The sequence below is a fragment of the Oreochromis aureus genome, linkage group 12, assembly GCF_013358895.1.
Source record: "Oreochromis aureus strain Israel breed Guangdong linkage group 12, ZZ_aureus, whole genome shotgun sequence".
NCBI classification, from domain to species: Eukaryota; Metazoa; Chordata; class Actinopteri; order Cichliformes; family Cichlidae; genus Oreochromis; species Oreochromis aureus.
In genome coordinates, this window is record NC_052953.1 from 559,867 (window position 1) to 580,141 (window position 20,275).

Genomic DNA, 20,275 nt, shown 5'->3' on the forward strand with positions numbered 1-20,275 from the left:
ATATGGAATTATGTAGCAAAGAAAACATTGATAACTCTAAACATGTCTTATATTTTAGATTCCACCCTTTGCTTTGTTGACAGCGCTGCAAACCCTCGGCCTTCTCTCAGTGAGCTTCATGATGTCGTCACCTGAGATGGTTTCACCTCACAGGTGTGTCTGTCAGGGTTCATTGGTGGAGTTTCTTACTTTCTTAATGGGTCCATCAGGTGTGTTGTGCAGCAGTCAGGTTGGTGCACAGCTGACAGCCCTATTTGACAACTGTTAGAATTCATATTATGGCAAGAACGAATCAGCTAAAGTAAAGAGAAACAACAGTTCATCATTACTTTAAGAACTGAAGGTCAGTCAGTCTGGAAAACTGCTAAAACCCTGAATGTGTCCCCAAGTGCAGTTGCAAAAACCATCAAGCACTACGACAAAACTGTCTCACATGAGGACGCCCCAGGAAAGGAAGACCAAGAGTCCCCTCTGCTGCTGAGGATACAATCATCCGAGTCACCAGCCTCAGAAATCACAAGTTAACAGCAGCTCAGATTAGAGCCCAGATAAATGCCACACAGAGTTCCAGCAGCAGACACATCTCTACTTGTTCAGAGGAGACTGTGTGAATCAGGCTTTTATGGTCATATAGCTGGTAAGAAACCACCATGTTCAGGTGTAGGTGGAGGATGTTTATGCCTGTGAAAGTCCACCCGCAGAGTGCCATCATGATGTGTGCAGTGCATTATGGGTCAGTGCTGTAAACTGGCAGGCTTTCAGAGATGCCATCTGTATTTCTAGCCCAGATTTTACATGTCACAGACTATGGAGTGTTTGGTTTTAATTCAGGGAAAAGTGAAGGAAGTGGAGTGATGTTTGTGCTTTCCTGGTGAAAAAAAACAGGATAACGAAGGGGAAATTTTCTCCACAGATGACTTCCAATGTGTGATATTTCTTTAGTCAACTAAAAGACTCCCCGCCGGTCTTCTCCAAGAAAGAGTCCTAATGCCTTCAAACAGTGAGTGAAAATATCTCTAAGAGAGTCGAGACTGCTGGCTGAAAACCGTCTGCTCTGAAAGTGAACCAAAGGTCATCACCTTGATCAAACAGCAAGCGACAGTCAGCCAGTTCAGTGAGCTGGTCCAGACACGCCGATGCAGTGGGCAGTGTGATGGTGGTCGATCTGTGACATCCCTGTCGGGGAAATGTCTGCAATGTTTTTTCTCCTTTCCTCCAAGACCATTCAGTGAGTTCTGAAAAAGAAAAAGTGAAATATTTTTGGATTCTTTGCTCGTTATGATTGGTTTTATTTTTTTGTCTGTTCACACTAGAAATTTTCATCCCCGATTGAATTCAAATTGAATTTTCATTTTGTAACCGTGTGCTCTAATGGTCAGATTGAAAAAGAGATTTTAATCTCAACGTGTTCCCAAATTAATTACTGCTGCTTAAGACTGCTGATATAATGATACAGTGAAAATTCTGATTCTGGTTTCACAAAAACGCTTCGTTTCCTCCCCTCTCACAGAAATGTTGGTCTTTGTCCAACGTGTGTGTGTGTGTGTCAGATGGTACTCAGCAGGTTTCAACACACAGGAGCCGCAGATAGAGATGTTGTTTCCATGACAACCCAATGAGGAAGATGATTATTAATTTAAATACGTTTCCTCCTCCTCCATCTGTTCTTCTCCTGCTGATGGTTTTCCTCAGTCTGAAGATCATGAAACAGTGTTTGTGCCTTAACCCGTCCGTCTGTAACTCATGCAGTTCTCATACATATTTTAAGGATTAAAATCTGATAATAAACATTTTTCTGCAGCTGAATTAAACATTTTTATGTAACTGTAAGTGTGAATGTGTCCTGTGAAGCAGCTGATGCGTTTCACACATCGTGTTTATTTTAAAGGAACGCTCTCACTTAGCTTTTTCACTTTTACCGAATGTCAACCAAAGCCTTAACAAACCCCAATACAGTTTAACCAAACACTAAACACAGGTTAATTCTAACTCTGCTATTAAAGGTTGAAAATGTTTCCTTTTGGATGTAGTTTATAATTTAATCTGAAGATGTTGTTCACCTCACCAAGAGAGAACACCAGCTCCTGAATGTCGCGGTCCAAACACTCCTCAGTACCAACGCAGGAACAAAAAACAGACACAGTCACTCCTTAATGCACTCTGGATTCACGTGGACTGAGCAATGTCCTGGCTGTGGACCACTGGACCAGATATTCACCCTGTTTGTAAGTAAGAAAGTTAAAAATTTATTTATATGGCACCTTTCAAGATGTAAAATCACAAAGTGCTTAACAAGACCCAATAATGGATAAAGAAAAAAAAACAGAACAAGAGAAATCAGTATAAAGCAGATTTAAAAGATATTGTTTTTAACTGGCTTTTAAACAAGACCACAAAATCCACTGCTTATTATGGGTACCATTAGCAGGCCCTGGCCACAGGACCTCAGGGACCTGCCAGGGACATAAGGGTGCAGAAGCCCTCTGAAATAACCTGACCCAAGCGAGTCCGAAATAAAGCAGTTCTGGAGGGCGGCCACGTGGCCAACGGCTGTGGCAACTGAGCAGGTCCAGAGGCCGACCACGCCGGCGACGAAGTCCAGTCAGCGGCCCAGAAGGTGCCCGCTGACGCCAAATCCAATGTGGACGAGGAGATGGCAGCGGAGCAGCTGCAGGCAACGGCATGGGAGCCGGCGGTGACGGAAGAGCAGCTGCGGGCCAGCAGGTGCAGAAACCTGTGGCTGAAGACAGGCAGGGCCAGCAGGTGTGGAGACCCCTGGCTGAGGAAAGAGAGACCTCACAGCCGGCTCTGAATGCTGTGGCTGCAGGTCAGGGAACTTAACAGGAGGACGAACGGGCAACTGAGCTACGGGAGACTGGGTGACAGACTGGACTGACTGGACAGGGAGAGACTGGACTGACTGGACAGGAGGAGACTGGACTGACTGGACAGGAGGAGACTGGACTGACTGGGCTGTTTCTGATTCTTCAGCAGACCACAGTAAAAAAGATGGTTGATGCCTCCACAGAGTCATGGAAGCTCTTCAGGAGCTCCTCGTGCACCCCAAAAGACCTGAGTTTCAGTAGCAGATACTGCCTGCTCTGGCCTTTCCTGTAAATGGCTTTTGTATTGTTAGTCCAGTCCAATTTATTGTTCAGGTGTAGGTGGAGGAGGTTTATGCCCGCAAAAGTCCATCATATTAACCCCGATTCTTTGATCCCCATGATAGAACAGAGAAAACCCCACTCATAGTGGTCAAAACATTTATAGTTCTTTTTATTCAATCATCTTCCGGAAGAGAGAGTCCTGCACAGCCCCAAAAGCCAGTTGCAGAAACTCTAACATTTGAAGCTCAAGATATGTCTCATATAGTGTTTTTTTGTACTTCAGACATCACACACGTCACACACAGTTTCATTACAAACAAACTCCTACTCAGTTCCTCTTTTCTGAGTCTGATTTATTAATATGCCTGTGCACTAAAACTTCCTGTGCAGCTTGCAATAACTTCCCCTTTTTGAGGCCTGTTGCCAGGGCAACCTGTCTGAACTTAGTTTCACTCTGTCTGTTTCTAATATACTACAAAAACATGAAGTTCCTGTCTGCCTGTGCCCTTTTGGTCAAGTCTGGGCCTCTCATAAAACAATCTAATTAGCAAATAAGCATTAAAAATATATATTTAAATCTCAACAATCACCAGCTCCTTGGTTTTCCCAGTGTTGATCTAGAGGCAGTTCCACTGGCACCAGCTGACAAAGTCCTCAATCAGTTCTCTGTACTCCCCATTTTCCCCATTGTCGATGAGCCCAACAATTGCTGAGTCATCAGAGAACTGTTGCAGGAAGCAGTCAGCAGAGGAGTAGGAGAGATCTGTGGTGTATAAAGGGCATAAAAATGGAGCCAGGGCTGTTCCAGGACTGATCGTTGATGGAATCCAGTTTTTTACAAGTAACGCTTATGTGTGCTGTAAATGTCTATGCTGTGAAACGTGGACACATTTCGTTTTTTGTTTATCAACACCATCATGACGTGTGCAGTGCATTATGGGTCAGTGCCGTAAACATTTCCGCATTTATACATAGATAAAGTAACTAAACAGAACACCACAACAAAACATTTTCTTGCAAACCCCACAGAAATAGGGTGTAACACAACTGAGTTTCACATTCACATTAACATGGTAAAGCTTACAAAGTGGCACGTCGTCAGACCTATATGGAATAAACCAAGTTGTTACTCAGCAAGAACATCCTCGATTTAATTCAAATTGAAGTTTTGAGAAATTTGTCAGAAAAGGACCCCAAATTTTATCAAATTTGACATTTTGATTCTGGACGGAGCAGTGGATAATTTCAAGACTGAGACATGACATAAGATCAGAAGTGGACATGGGTGGATGGAACAGTAGCTTTCCACCTCACTAAAATTGCACAAATAGGCAGGAGACAACCAAAAGACAGCTTCCAAAATTTTGCCCCAGCAATACACTTATCATCCTCACCCACTGTACCAAAGAGAACAAGTAGGGGGTTGGGAGCCAGTTTCAGGCCAGTAGCAATTAGCCAGGATAAATCCTGGCTAATTTAGATTTAGATAAGTGGGCCCTATGAACTACTTACTGAAATGTAATAGAGAGTGGCGAGCACAGAGTGACATGGAATTTACCAAAGTGAGGACCGAATCCCAAACATCATCGGACATAGAGAGATCCAACTTTTTTTCCCATGTGGATTTGAGGCCCTCACAGGGAGCTGAAGTTACACTACCTAGTTTATTGTAAATGCAGGAGACTATACCTTTGCCTGATAGTTACTCTGGATGGCATTACCTTGGCCTCCAGTAATGCTGTGAGGAACCTTGGAGTCATTTTTGACCAGGACATGTCCTTCAATGCACATATTAAACAAAGATGTAACACTGCTTTCTTCCATTTGCGCAACATCTCTAAAATTAGAAATATCCTGTCTCAGAGTGATGCTGAAAAACTAGTTCATGCATTCATTACTTCCAGGCTGGACTACTGTAATTCTTTATTATCAGGATGTCCTAAAACTCCCTGAAAAGCCTTCAGCTGATCCAAAATGCTGCAGCAAGAGTCCTGACAGGGACTAGAAAGAGAGAGCAGATTTCTCCTGTTTTGGCTTCCCTTCATTGGCTTCCCGTTAAATCCAGAATTCAAAATCCTGCTCCTCACATACAAGGTCTTAAATAATCAGGCCCCATCTTATCTTAATGACCTTGTAGTACCATATCACCCTATTAGAGCACTTCGCTCTCGCACTGCAGGCTTACTTGTTTTGGTTTTTGGTTTTTTTGGCCTGTCCCGTTTGGCTCTTTTGCCATCAGAATTATTATCTAAAGGCGAAGAAAGATGCCAAACGGATTTACTTTACCAAATGAACCATCCCAGCCTTGCCGTAATGGTCTATTTGATTCACCTTTTATTGTTTTTTTGTTGTTTTTTTTAATTTTCACTTGCTAGATACGGGACAGACTTGAATGGGGAAAAGAAAGAGGGGGAAAAAACAGCGGGGAAGAGGGACGGGGATAAAGGGCAAAAAACAAAAACCAACAAAATAAGCAGACAAAAAATACATATATCGATCACCTGGATCACCTGTTGAGAAAGAAAAAAGAAAACAAGCAGAAGAAAACGAGAGTAATAGAATAACCAACATCACGATGATCTATGGGAATATAACAGTAAATACTAAATATTAAACATTATTGTGCAGCACGTAAGATCGACAGCGCACAGTGTGCTTTGAGGTAGGAGCCAAAAAGGGTGTAGTTTGTGTGTGTGATCACCCGTGTGTACACCTGTGAGCATTGACGCGTTTGTTTTTAAAAGGTTCCTTCATGTAATGATCTGGTAGAGGGTGTGGGGGGGGCCATAGCCCCGTCCTCCAGGGCATGAAGCAGGTATGGAGGAGATCAAAACTCCAGACATCCAGAGGCCCTCAGAGCACAAGATACCAAGGAAGACCAACAGAGGGGCAGCCGCGCCACTATCCCAGAAAGAGCTGAGGAGAGTCCCAGATGAGGGGTCACTCAGCAGCCACGGAGCAGAAGCCAGGGGGGGTTGCAGTGACGTGCCCGTGAGCTCTGCCGGCAGCCAGCTGTGCCAGAGTGACCGAGCCCCAGGCCGAGAGGCCGAGGGCACCCCACCCCCGAATGGGCCCGTGCGAGCCCCAGGCTCCAGGCCCCGACAAGCAGCCACCAAGGAGTGAGCCGGTGTGTACCTGGACGCCCATCCCCGGACACAAAGAACCACCAACCCACCGATGTCTGAGGGTGTCCGCCACCGGCAGGGGGAGTGGTGGGGGGAGATAGGCCTCCATACCTTGGAGGGCCTGAGATGTCCCCAGAGAGGTGGCGTCTGATACCCAACCTGACATATAGACACAGACATACAGGCACACACAGATACAAACATCCATTCCCACCCTCATGCTGTCATATGCAATTACTCAGCACTCAACCAACGTGGAGACAGACATAAATAGACACTGTACACACAATCACACTCCCCAAGCGTACTCTAAGAACCGGGTCTAGGTACCCTTGCCCCTGGAGGGGGAAACTGCACCCAGACCCAGGTAGTGTTACCCTTTAACCTGCAGTGGGGAGAAGCAGACCGCCCCGACTCCGCAGCAGCAGGGAGGCCCCACATTCCAGACCCCAGTCGGACGGCCAACTCCTCCTCCTAGCCCCCCTGCTCCAGCAGGCCGCAGAGAACGGGGGTGTGTGAAGACTCCAAACCTCCCTCCACCCGCTCATATGTAGTGTTGATGCATGTGTGTTCTAAGGTGCATTTAAAACCCAGGAGGGCATGGAGCTACCTGCCAGAGCAGCAGGTAAGCGCATAGCCCCTCCTGATAGCCCTCAATGTCTATGTGTATTTAAAATTGAGAGGTAGGCTTACTTGTTGTTCCTAGAGTATTTAAAAGTAGAATGGGAGGCAGAGCCTTCAGTTTTCAGGCCCCTCTTCTGTGGAACCAGCTTCCAGTTTGGATTCGGGAGACAGACACTATCTCTACTTTCAAGATTAGGCTTCAAACTTTCCTTTTTGCTAAAGCATATAGTTAGGGCTGGACCAGGTGACTCTAAATCCTCCCTTAGTTATGCTGCAATAGACGTAGGCTGCCGGGGATTCCCATGATGCATTGAGTTTTTCCTTTCCAGTCACCTTTCTCACTCACTACCCACATAGCAGACAGGTCTGGCTCAGATCTGGTGTCAAGTCGGCACTGCTGGCTGACTTCTGGCATGGTAAGTGGTATGTCAACCAGATGTGGGCCAGGTCTGGGAATGATGGCTCTGTTTATGTGATGGCATGCCATATCTGGCCCAATTGTGGTTTGGTTTATGCAGCCCAGACCCATAGAACACAGGTCTGGCCCGGATCCGGCATCAAGCTGACACTTCTCATTGACTGGTGTCATGGCAGGGTGTATGTCAACCAGATGTGGGCCAGGTCTGGCAATAATGGCACTATTTATGTGCCTATTTTCCTATTTTAGATAGAAGACCCAAATGTAATGTTGCAATACTATACTGCTATGGTAGCCAATGTTTCAAATGCAGGTTTGACAAGTTTGTGTGTGTACACTTTATCCAAAACCTAGTGAGTGTTTACTCATGTTTACCACTGAGTGGCTGTAACTGAGGTGGTAGAGCAGGTCACCTACTGGTCGGAAGGTTAGTGGTTTGATTCCTGGCTCCTCCAGTCTGTATGTCAAGAGTATGAATGTAGTTAGGAAGCACTCAGTTTAGAGAAAGTGTGTAACTGGGTGAATGTGGCATGTTGTATAGAGCACTATAAGTAATTGGGAAAAGTGCTATATAAGAATCAGTCCATTTATTTTCTGAAGAGAGTTTCGTCATGTAGCTTTTGCACTATCATGTTCCGGCACATGTTCTTATTACATGGCTTGATTAAGGGTTACATTAGGCTGACATCTGGGGCCAGAGCTGAAACTCTTCTGGGCCAGCACAGGGCCAGCAGTGTGTCTGTAACTGTCCTTGTGCTGGCTCATGTGTGGGCCACCTCTGGCAAACCAGATCTTTGCCACCAAAGGGCCGTCATTCTTTGCGGTATGTGGGCCATGTGTAAGCACATTGTGTGGGCCAGTTTTTGGATAAAAACTGGTAAAGATTGAAATAGATATAAAAACTTAGTAAGAATGTTTGTTTTAATGGAATTAATTTAACCAATCAGAGTTGTGTTCAAGGATGACCACCTTAGTAGGCTTTGTTTGCCATTTTTAATAGTGTAGAACAGTTTGGTTTGAGAAGTTATTTATACTTTCTTGTAATTGTGATATCCAAGTAAGTAAACTGCTCTTTGACCACTTTGGAGGGAAAACCAGACAGATCTATTTGAAACGTGTGTGTCCAAAATTCACTTTGGACACATTTCCTTTATAACCAGACACGTAAAAAAAATTGAGAAAGTAATGACAGTATAGATGGTAGGGAGACATGGGGAGAGAGATATTGACAGGTATCTGCTTAGCCGATGGTTTAAGCAAGGTTAGGAGAGTAGTTTGAAAAAGAACTGAGTGACAGAATGTGCCCACGGGGCAGCAAATATAATAAGAACAAAAGAAGCCCCAAAGCAGAATCTTGGGGTACACCTGAATGGACTGAATGAGGGGGGAGATCTCTACTTAGAAGTAGAGATCACTCAACAGTGAGGCAGTAGTGAGCACACTTGAACCAATGCACTGAAAGACATTTTTGAACAAAGATGTAGGGAAAATGTCCATAGAGCAGGAAGGGACTTTCATCATACCAATAAGTTTTGCTAGATCAAGTACAGTTACTGATGTAAAGCTGCTGAAAATAACAGGACAAGCTGGTGTGGGAGCCATCAACACAGATGCTGAGGAAGTGATATTATTTCTTACATTTCTGGGTTTCTCCCACTGAAAACGCTATCAAACAGAATCAACATTTTGGGAATTCTTTTCCTGGATGATTGAGCATGCATCAAGACATTTCTGACCTTATCAGCAAAAAGGAAAGAAAATGCTGACAGTCCTCATTTGAGGATATAGGAGCAGTAGGTGTAGCGGGAGAAATGATGCCACTAATAATCTTAAAAAACAACCTAGTGTTACCTCTGCTCTTTGAAACCAGGTTATTTTGCAGATTAGGAAAAGGCCTACAACTCTGCTGTGTTCTTTGGTTCCTGCTCTGTTGTTACAGGCCATTAGGTCCTTGTACACCCAAAGTGGGAGCCGTGTAAACTTCCTGGAGCAGTTTTTCAGTGAGTGTTGGACTCTGCCAGGTTTCCCCTCATCATCAGCACTGGAAGGACAATAATAATAATCCAGAAGTGGAAGCAGAGCAACTACAGATGAAAGTTTCGACCTGTCTCAGCAATGCGAAGCCCCCAGCATCCTACATCAGCATAGAGGAGAGGAAGGCACTCACATCACTTACTAATGACAACAACATTATCATCCTTCCAGCAGACAAGGGTAGGCGCACAGTTTTGCTAAACCAGAAAGACTATCATGAGAAAATTTTGTCACTGCTCAGTGACAAAAACACTTATGAGCCCCTGAAACGAGACCCAGGAAGTGGTTACAGGAAGAGGGTGATAGACTGTCTGAAGCAGTCAGAACAAGACAAGGCTATTGACCGGAGCTCATACTACAGGCTGTACCAGGGGAGTCTACACCAAGTCTGTATGGTTTACCAAAGATACATATGTAAATAGGGTGCACCTTTAAGACCGATTGTCTGAATGATCAACTCGGTCACCTATAACATCTCTAAGTTTCTGGCTTCGATCCTCAACCCACTGGTAGGCAGCTCTGAACCCAGAAACATGCGTGTGCCATGGGTTCCCCAGTTTCACCCATCGTGGCCAGTTTGTACATGGAAGAAGTGGAAAAGAGGGCTTTGCTATCCTACCCTTCTCTTTGGCTCTCAGCGAAGGCGGTCGCACTTTTCCTCCTCTCCTCCTTTCCCCTATCTTCCCTGCTTAGCTGCTTATGTCCTTGTCTTGTCTCGTGTTTTTTTTCTATCACTTCTCTGGAACACTCTCTCACAGTCTGTGTCTAAAACCCTAAAGAGAACTATGGATTTGATCAACTGGTCTCTGAATGCTATTGACACCCTCTTCTCAACGAGAAGTCTGGGCTCGGGAGAGCCCGAGTGCCCTGGAGGGACCTTCCCTGCCGGATACACGATGGACAGGTGGCAGAATTGGAGGATCGTGTGCCTGGCGGGACTGTCGATCGAGGACGCTGAAGATATCTACCTATTCGGAACCATGATAACAGGGTTCTTGCTGATCGGAGCTGGCTTGGCCCTGGCTTATCAGAGAATTAAGAAAGTGGAACCGGCTGTTCAAACCCCCACAAGGCTGCCCGCTGGGATTGAATTGACGGGACGAGGTGCGGGTTTTCAGAAAGGGCTCACAGACAGGGACGTGGTCAAGAGCTTGGAGGCAATTGCGGCTGCAGTGAATACTCAGAATAACATCTCTGAGCGGATATTGGGACACATCAGGGAAGAATCCGCTCAAATCAACAACTATGGGCGGAAGTTGGAATACATCACGGATCAGTTGGCTGCGGTCGCGAGGTCTCAGAATCTGATCTGTGAGCAAAAGAGTGACAAGATCACGGAATTGAAGGTAAATAACATCATGGAAAAACTCGCAGCTATCCAACGGGTGATGGAGGGACCAGTGTCGGAGTGCTAAAAGAAACAGCTCGAAATTCTCATGAGTTGTTGGAAGACAATCGCAATCATAATATGACTACCCTTCCGGCGCCAGCTGCGGGCTCAAGGCTGGAGTCGATCTAAACAATCCCTGATAACGACTATGTTGTGACTGTTCCTTCCCATCCCATGCAAGGCCACCTGGGTTGGCTGGTAGACTGTTTACTTAGCCTGGCAGGGCGAAGGACACTGTCTCCGCTGAACTATGGACACGCATACACATACACTTACACTGATAAGCAAACACTGATCCCCCTCCCTTTCCAAACGCCTTCGATGCTTGTTTCCTGCGGGGGAACACGGCGGGTCTATGTGCCGCGCTGGAATGATAGCGCTGTGCAGGGCGGCTGCTGTGTTCGCTTCGGATAACTCCTCACCCCCCACCCATCCCCGTGGCTTGTCATGTCCTTCATAATGTTGTGCTGTGGACATTCATGTGCTTTTTTGTGCAGAGGAGTTTTTTTGTTTCCTGTTCTCATGCTGTCCTACCATGGAAGCACAGCATGAGTAGGGGTCTCTTTTTTTCCTCTTGTACTTTCCCATTGTAATGTACATTTCAATGTTTTTCTCTAATGCTACCAATCTCCGACCTGTATCCCCATGTAATGTCTGTGTTGTATGTGTAAGGTCGGGGGGGGGGGTCCCATTTCACTGCAGGGCAACCTGCATGTGACGAATAAAGCTTTGATTGATTGAACACCACCAAGTCATTGGTTCAGGTATGTGGATGACACCTGGGTGAAAATCAAATCTCAGGACGTACCACATTTCACGGATCACATTAACTCGGTGGACCAACACATCAAATTCACCAGGGAGGATATGAAAAGTGGCAGGTTAGCCTTCTTAGACTGTGAGATTTCCATCAGTAATGGGGGACATCTAAAAGCTGACGTGTACCGTAAACCTACGCATACGGATCAGTGTTTAAGGTTTGACTCTCATCATCCACTGGAGCACAAACTGGGTGTCATCAGGACGCTACAACACAGAGTGAACACCATCCCCACTGACACAGCGGCCAGGGAAGCAGAAGAACATCACATCAAGAAGGCCCTGAGTAAATGTGGTTATCCCAGCTGGACTTTTGTCAAAGCTGGGAACGCGCCTAAAGAAAGCTCCAGCCGATCCAGGAGAGAAGGACAACCGCTGCCTAAGGTAAAACCTGTAGTGATCCCATATGTGTCGGGAGTATCGGAACAACTGAGACTCATTTTTTTAAACACCAGGTCTCTGTGGTTGTTAAACCTCAAAACACACTGGCCAAAAACTGGTCCACCCCAAGGATCGGGTCCCCCCGACACAAACAGAGTAACATAGTGTACGCTGTTAAGTGCCAGGAGGATTGCCAGGATTTATACATCGGGGAAACCAAACAACCTCTGGCGAAACGGATGGCACAACACAGGAGAGCAACCTCATGAGGCCAGGACTCTGCAGTCTATTTACACCTACAGGCCAGTGGACACTCTTTCAATGATGAGGATGTACACATCCTGGACAGGGAGCAATGCTGGTTTGAGCGTGGAGTCAAGGAGGCCATTTACATGAAAAGGGAAAGACCATCTCTGAATCGAGGAGGGGGCCTAAGGGTACATCTGTCACCATCTTACAACGCTGTGATTGCAGCCATTCCCCAACTCTCTGTGAATGGGACTCATGGCCATTGATTAGTGGTTGTTGATCAACGATACTAAAAAAACAAAAAAACAAATAAAGTTTTACAGTTTAAAACAATTTTATAGAGCCAAATCATAACCACAGTCGCCTCAAGGTTATTTATATTGTGAGGCAGACCCTACAATAATACATACAGAGAAAAACCCAACAATCATATGACCCCCTATGAGCAAGCACTTTGGCGACAGTGGGAAGGAAAAACTCCCTTTTAACAGGAAGAAACCTCCGGCAGAACCAGGCTCAGGGAGGGGCGGGGCCATCTGCTGCGATTGGTTGGGGTTAGTAAGCATGCAGTGTGAGAGCGAAGTGCTCTAATGGGGTGATATGGTACTACAAGGTCATTAAGATAAGATGGGGCCTGATTATTTAAGACCTTGTATGTGAGGAGCAGGATTTTGAATTCAATTCTGGATTTAACAGGAAGCCAATGAAGGGAAGCCAAAACAGGAGAAGTCTGCTCTCTCTTTCTAGTCCCTGTCAGGACTCTTGCTGCAGCAGAGTACTGAATATTTTATGTACATTTAATTTTGATAATATTCTGGATATTTAGAATTGAGCTATTTGTGTATATTAGAACTAGTTCTTAGATTTTGTAACTTTGTAACATTATTTCATTTAGTCTTTTGCTTCTGATGTAACCACATGATAATTTTAATCTCATGAACCTTACAGGTGAGTTCATGCATGAACAGAAAACTCAGATTTTTGTGCTCAGCTCTAAAATATCTTGAACCCCATCAAGAGTTGTTTTAATTCTTCAAATCTAAAATATTTATATGAAATACAACATTTCAGAAAAAGATGACATTTTCTGCCTGAGACCAAATGGCTTCCTGCAGGAATACACACCCACACACACACACACACACACACTCAGCAGCATGGACAGCTCCTCCTCCTTCTGCTGCTGTTCCACCGATCTGTTCACCAGGCAGGCTGTGACATCATCATCATCATCTCTTTCTCTCTCTCTCTCTCTCTCTCACACACACACACACTCAGCAGAGCAGTTTTATTTCCATTTGGCTGACTTCTGGCGTCGCATCAGAGAAGAAGAGGAAGAAGGAGGCAGTAGGAAGAGGAGCTGAGAGGAGCAGAGGCAGCGTCAGGTAGCAGATGAACAAATAACCCAGTTAATCAGCAGCTCCTTAACCAGCTGAATCCATAGGAAACAGGCTAACGTAGATGTGTCTAAGCTTTGAGGAGAAAGAGATGGAGTCTGAAGAGAATCTGCTGAGTGCTTACCTGCTGCTGCTGCTGCTCGGATCACACTTTACTCTGGTAACATGACCCTGCTTCTATTTATATTCTGCCGTGTGAGGACTCCCTCATGGTATCATGTATTCTGATCTGTTTTGGTGCGTTCTGGTGAATTTCAGTCACAGGCTGTAAAACCTTTTTTCTGACACACTTCCATGTTGGTGAGAAAATGGTGGTGTCAATCGATCTCGATCTGCATCAGAGACCAAATCTTTGATCATCTTTAAGTCAGAATGTAAATGTGCTTTTCTTTGAGATAACTCTGGGTTAATGTTGTTTTTTATCTACCTTCCCTTTATGCAACCATTTTTCAGATATTGATAATTAATCCAGGTCACGTGGTTTTCAGCGCGATAATTAATTTCAGCTGATAAAGCCGTGTCATTGCCTTGCTCAGTAGCACAGGTTGATAAAACGGAAACAAATGAAGCCAGATGAAAGTGTTCTGAATGTATTTAATATGTAATGACATTTCTCACCTGATTTAATAATAAATCTGCTAATAATCCGGATTATCCGATGGATAACAGCAGATTAGCTTCAGTGCGAGAGTGACATAGACATAATAGCTTTACAGCTGAAATACAAAGACTGTTAACAGTAAAAATTATAATAAAAGTGGAGCCTTTGCTGGACTGTAGAGCTATTGAAGGTTTTGATACTTCAGCAATGGGTTTGTTTTTTAGACACACTGATCCTTGTGAAGAACACATCATATTTCTGTTGTTTTAATAATGTCCTAATTTTCATCCTACCCTCGTTTAGGTGGGTCCTTCAACCCCTGAGGAGGGCTGGCAGGTCTACAGTTCAGCTCAGGACTCAGAAGGTCGATGTGTTTGTACAGTGGTGGCTCCTCAGCAGACTATCTGTTCCAGAGATGCTCGAACCAAGCAACTACGACAACTGCTAGAAAAGGTATAAAATACCTCTGAAAATTTTAATTCAATTTTTCAATTCAGTTTTATTTATACAATGCTAAATCACAACAACAGTGGCCTCAAGATACTTTATACTGTAAGGTAGACCCTACAATAATACATACAGAGAAAAACCCAACAATCATATGAACCCCTATGAGCAAGCACTTTGGCGACAGTGGTCAGCGCAGTAGCACCTGGTCAAGATTTTTAGAGAGTCGCAGAGACGCTAGATTTTTGGCAGAAATGCAGCCACATCTTCATTTGGGAGGGCGCTAGGGGCCCTTCTGACTGGAGCACCCCTGCTATGGCATGGACCCGCAAGAATAACGAGCAGAAAGGCAAATGGTGGAACACACACTGAGCCACAGTACAGACAATACCCGCAGCTGACGGAGAAGCAGAAGTTTGAGTCAGAGCTTATTAGCGGTGTCATGTGGTTCTGGATCCTTTGGCACTGCTGGCATTGCCCTGATGCACTTCTGGGTCACTTACGTTGGCCGGATGCTTCTGAATGGATGAGAAGCTTGGCATCCCTCCAGATGATGAGGAATAAGATCACCACGAGGGATTTGGTTTGCTGGGCGAGTTTTAGGGCTGTTCAAAAGTCATTGTTGTCCATAGACTTAAAGTAAAAACATAAAATAAAATTACTTCTGTTAGTACTGTTAGCACTGCTGCAGAAGCAGGTGATCTGCTTCAAGGACCTTCAAACCAAACAGCTCCTACAGGTGATTGAAAAAGCTAAAAATATTGTAATTGGAAAATGCTGAATATAATTCTCTTGACTATTTTGTCAGCAGTATTCTGATGGTGTATTTTGTGGTGTTTTCTTGTAATGCACAAAAATATGTATCAGATACCCTGATGGTGGCTTTCGCCTTTCTTTAATAGGAAGAAAATAGCCTTTTACTTCACACACATGCCTGCGCATTGTCACAAACACACACCCTAACCTAATCACCAAATCAAAACCCTATTAACAAAGTCCTCTCTCAGTGAGAATGATCATTCCGGAGTTAATTCAAAGGACCAAAAATTTCAGTTTAATTCTGCAGTCTCATACACTGAGAACTCTTGTAAATAATCTGACTTTAAGACTGAGTATGATTAGGGGATTTCTGTCAAAGGGAGCACTAGTTTATATAATGCACTGTGATGTTAAGAAACACTCAACACTTGCCTTGTTTTGAGTTTGGCTTGCTGTTCTTCTATGCATTGTGGTCATAAATAAAAAATAAAATTCTCCTCTCGCCCCTGCGGGTGGTCTATCCTTCAAACTCGGGTCCTCTACCAGAGTCCTGGGAGCTTGAGTGTCCTGCAGTATCTTAGCTGTTCGTAGGACTGCGCTCTTCTGGACAGAGATCTCAGATGTAGATGTTGTTCATGGGATCTGCTGAAGCCACTCACCAAGCTTGAGGGTCACTGCACCGAGTGATGCAATTACCACTGGGACCACTGTTACCTTCACCCTCCACATCTTCTCCAGCTCTTCTCTGAGCCTTTGGTACTTATCCAGGTTCCCATGTACCTGTCATTCGATAGTTATGTTATGTTATGTTATGTTATGTTATGTTATGTTATGTTATGTTATGTTAGTTATGGCGCTCCAAGTATATGCCCTTTCTGCTAACATCTTGCACCCTGCTGTTATGTGCTGCTTTCCTCTATCTGCTGGTGGTGCAAGGGCCTGTCCTTCCATGATGACTTTCTCCTCTTCCTTCTTGGGTTTCTGCTGCCTGAGGTATTCACTGAGCACCTGGTTGGTTGGGGACATCTTCCTGAGGTACTTGTGGATGTTCGTTGTTTGATCCTGGACTATGGTACTGACACTCACTAGACACCGGCCTCCATTCTTCCGCTTAGCGTACAGTCTCCGGGTGTTGGGTTGTGGTTGAAACCTTACATGCATGGTCAGGGGCTTCCTAGTCTTGATGTCAGTGGCTTCTATCTCCTCCTTTGGCCAACCTATTATCCCAGCAGGCTATCTGATCACGGGCAGGGTGTAGGTGTTAATATCCCAGATCTTCTTCTTGCCATTCACCTGACTCCTCAGGACTTACCTTACTCTCTGCAGGTACTTGGTGGTTGCAGCTTTCCTAGTGGCCTCTTCGTGGTTCCCATTTGCCTGTGGGATTCCAAGGTACTTGTAACTGTCCTTAATCTCTGTAATTTTGCCTTCTGGTAGTGTGAGCCCTTCAGTCCCTACTCCCTTCCATCTCTTTGTTACCAGACGACTACACTTTTCCAATCCAAATGACATTACAATGTCTTTGCTGGATATCCTGGTGGTGTGGATCAGTGAATCGATGTCTCATTCCCTCTTGGCATACAGCTTCATGTCATCCATGTAGAGGATGTAGCTGATGATTGCTCCATTCCGTAGTTGGTATCTGTAGCGCGTCTCAATGATCTCATTGAGGAGTTTCAGGCCTATGCAGAACAGCAGTGGGGACAGAGCATGAGTCACCTGTACATAACAGCAGAGCTCAAGAAGATGTGGAAGGTGAAGGTAACAGTGGTCCTAGTGGTGACTGAGGCATTCGGTGCAGTGACCCCCAAGCTTGGCATGTGGCTCCAGCAGATCCCAGGAACAACACCGAACATCTCTGTTTGGAAGAGCAGAGTCCTAGGAACAGCTAAGATACTGCGCAGGACCCTCAAGCTCCCAGGCCTCTGTCAGAGGACCCGAGCTTGAAGGATAAAGACTGCCTGCAGAGGCGAGCTTTAAATAATCTTGATTGGATGAGCATACTATCCTATGATGACACTAATAAATGTTGTGATCTATTATACTCATCTATTAAAGGGTTTTTTCCACAGTTTCACAAAGAGAGTAATTTAAAGAAACAAGTTTATTCCTTGCCTTGGATCAATACTGAGTGTAAGCAGGTTATGAGACTCGGAGACAAATTACTTTTTTTTTTTTTTTTTTTTTTTACTTAAGAATCGTTACAATCTGGATTAAATACTGATTGACTAAATTTTATATCTGCAAGGAATAAAGTCACACAAACTTTGAGAATGGCAAAAGCTAATTTTTTCATGACTGTAATTAATAGTGCCAAAGGAAATTGTAAGTTGATTTAGGAAAATATTAACAAACTCCTTGGTAAAAGTAAGCATAACGGTGATAAAGACCTTGAACTTAAATTTGCCAATGAACTGGTATCAGAGCCTGTAAGCCTAGTAACTAAATTAAATAATTTTTTCCACAGTACCATTAATGAAATTGCACAATTGTTCCCTAATTCTTGTGACTCTCAACAAAATATTGGGAACACCAACCCCAAAATGGATGTTTCTTCTCAAGATTCAAGTTCAATATTCAAAAAATTACAGAAAATGAGGTAGAAAATATAATCTCTAAATTAAAAAGTTCTAAAGCAAGGGATGAGTTTGGATTTGATACCAATTTCTTGAAGCATTATTAATCTTGTCTTTTGGTGCCTGTGACCCATCTTATTAATTTATCAATCACGCAGGTAGTCGTTCCTCTGAATTAGAAGGTGGCAAAAGTTACACCAATGTATAAATTGGGTGATAAATCAGACCCTGCTAATTATCAACCTATTAGCATAATCCCTATCTTTTCAAAGATAAAAGAAAAGTGGGTTGCTAATTCACTCATCAAACATCTTAATGATTCCAACCCTATGCAATTCGGATTTCGCACTTTTCATTCAACAGAAACGGCTGTCTGTGCTTTTGTTGAGAGAGTGAAATCTTACTTAGACAAGAGCAGTTATGTTGTGGCTGTTATGTTTGTTGATTTTAAGTGTGTGTTTGACACTGTGAATCATCTTAAACACTTGTATAGACTGTCAACATTTAAGTTTAGTAATCACATGGATACAGTCTTATCTATCAGATAGAAAACAATGTGTGCAAATAAAGAATAGTAAGTTACCCTATCTTCACTGTACACAAGGCATCCCTCAGGGTTCAATTCTAGGCCCCCAGTTATTTTCACTCTATGTAAATGACTTGCTCAATGTGTGCAAAAATGTAGACAATCATTTATGCTGATGATACGGTAATTGTTACACAAACCAAACTGCTGATGATGCAGCCCATCAGCTTTCATTGGCATTACATGATTTACAAAATGGCGGAATGACTCATGTCTGTGCCTTAATGTTAAAAAGACCGTATCAATGTTCTTTAGTAAACGTAAAAAAACCGTGGCCATACATGCCAACCCTCCTGATTTTCCCGGGAGAATCCGGAATTTCAGTGCCCCTCCCAAAAATCTCCCAGAGCCACCATTCTCCTGAATTTCTCCCGATTCTCCACCCGGACAACAAAACTGAAAAACCATATCCCAGAATTCATAGTGCAGCCCAGCCAATTCCAGTTTCCACCAATGGCGGCCGCTACTTAGTTTTAATATTACTCTTGTTACTCTTTCTGGGTCACAAAATAAACTTTTAACATATTTTCAGGCGAGAATGTGTAACCTTCAAATATCTGAGGCGGCGAGAACAGCGAACTCCCGGCACATCGTTTTCAGACCCCCGCGGTCTTTCGCTGCTCAGGTTAAACATGATATATAAGTCACTTAGACAACTTAAAAATGTTATTCTTTGGTTTTTTTCGGTGTTTTCTTTGTTCGTGGGTAAATCGTTTTGGCTGAGATTAAAGTTATTAGATTAAATTAAATAAAACTTTATTAATCCCTCTGGAGGGTTCCTCCGGGGTTTTCACACAGCTGAATAAACGTCAAACAGAAAAATTATTAAACAGAAGTGTGAGACAGTCGAGAATTTACGCCAGTGTCCTTTTATATTTTAGATAGGAACAAGCAGATGGCAGAGTTTCACTCCACCGAGAGAGCTTGTGACGTAATTCTGAAGGCTAGACCGTCCCATTTCACAGTCGTTCAATTCCAGCCTATCCGTCCCGAAAGCTGGATATTGTCCTCTGTTGTCCACTCTTGTTGTCATTGTTTGTTCTAATATGATGTGATCACTGTTTTTGTCCTTGTCACATGATCTGTAAATAGTGTCTCTGTATGTTTTTTCTAACGTGTGTGTAACATCAACCTGCCAGAGCGTCTGCAGATGGAAATAAGCCCAAGGCTATAATCTGGCATATTTACATTTATTAGAATGTTCATTAATATGTGTTGTCCCTCTTTAAAATAAAAAAAGGAAATGACAGGTACCTTAGTGTTTATCAATGATACTGTCCTTCTGTCCAGGTGCAGAATATGAGTCAATCCATTGAGGCGCTAGATCAGCGGTCTCAGAGAGATCTACAGTTTGTGGAGAAGATGGAAGTTCAGCTCAAAGGTCTGGAAAACAAATTCAAACAGGTGGAAGATGGACATGAGAGCAACATTGCCAGACAGTACAAGGTGCTTTACCCACATCATGAAACTGAGCAATCCATTAACAACTTTGTGCTCTCTCTCTCTCTCTCTCTCTCTCTACTCTCTCTCTCGATAAAGAGCAATGAAGCATTTCAAAAAGAAGAGATCACTTGAAGTAACTGAACATAATTTACTGAGATAGAGAACTGCACTGCAGTGGGTTGTATCAAATCTATCTAAGGCTACGTTCACACTGCAGGTGAAAGCGCATCAAATCCGACTTTTTTGACGCTATGCGACTCATATCCGATCATGGTATGACAGTGTGAACGGCACAAATCCGATATTTTCAAATCCGATC

The 20,275-nt window shown here is 43.9% G+C and overlaps 1 protein-coding gene and 1 long non-coding RNA gene across 4 annotated transcripts in view; one reads left to right on the forward strand and one right to left on the reverse strand.

Moving 5' to 3' along the window:
* LOC120443133 overlaps nt 1-20,275 on the reverse strand; it is a 27,386-nt gene continuing 7,111 nt past the window's right edge. The window contains exons 2-4 of one of the 3 annotated variants that reach the window (XR_005615168.1): nt 19,768-19,896; nt 1,577-2,219; nt 1-1,235 (exon numbers count right to left, since the gene is read on the reverse strand). This is a non-coding gene — a long non-coding RNA (uncharacterized LOC120443133). Of the gene's footprint in view, nt 2,220-19,767; nt 19,897-20,275 lie in introns of all 3 variants that reach the window. The other 2 variants (XR_005615167.1, XR_005615166.1) reach the window with 2 other exon arrangements.
* Nucleotides 12,993-20,275, forward strand: part of LOC116311594 (noelin-like) — a 17,815-nt gene continuing 10,532 nt past the window's right edge. The window contains exons 1-3 of the mRNA XM_031728751.2: nt 12,993-13,704; nt 14,449-14,598; nt 19,804-19,959. Coding sequence (XP_031584611.1) covers nt 13,609-13,704; nt 14,449-14,598; nt 19,804-19,959 — 402 coding nt within the window. The 5' untranslated portion in view covers nt 12,993-13,608. The remainder of the gene's footprint in view (nt 13,705-14,448; nt 14,599-19,803; nt 19,960-20,275) is intronic.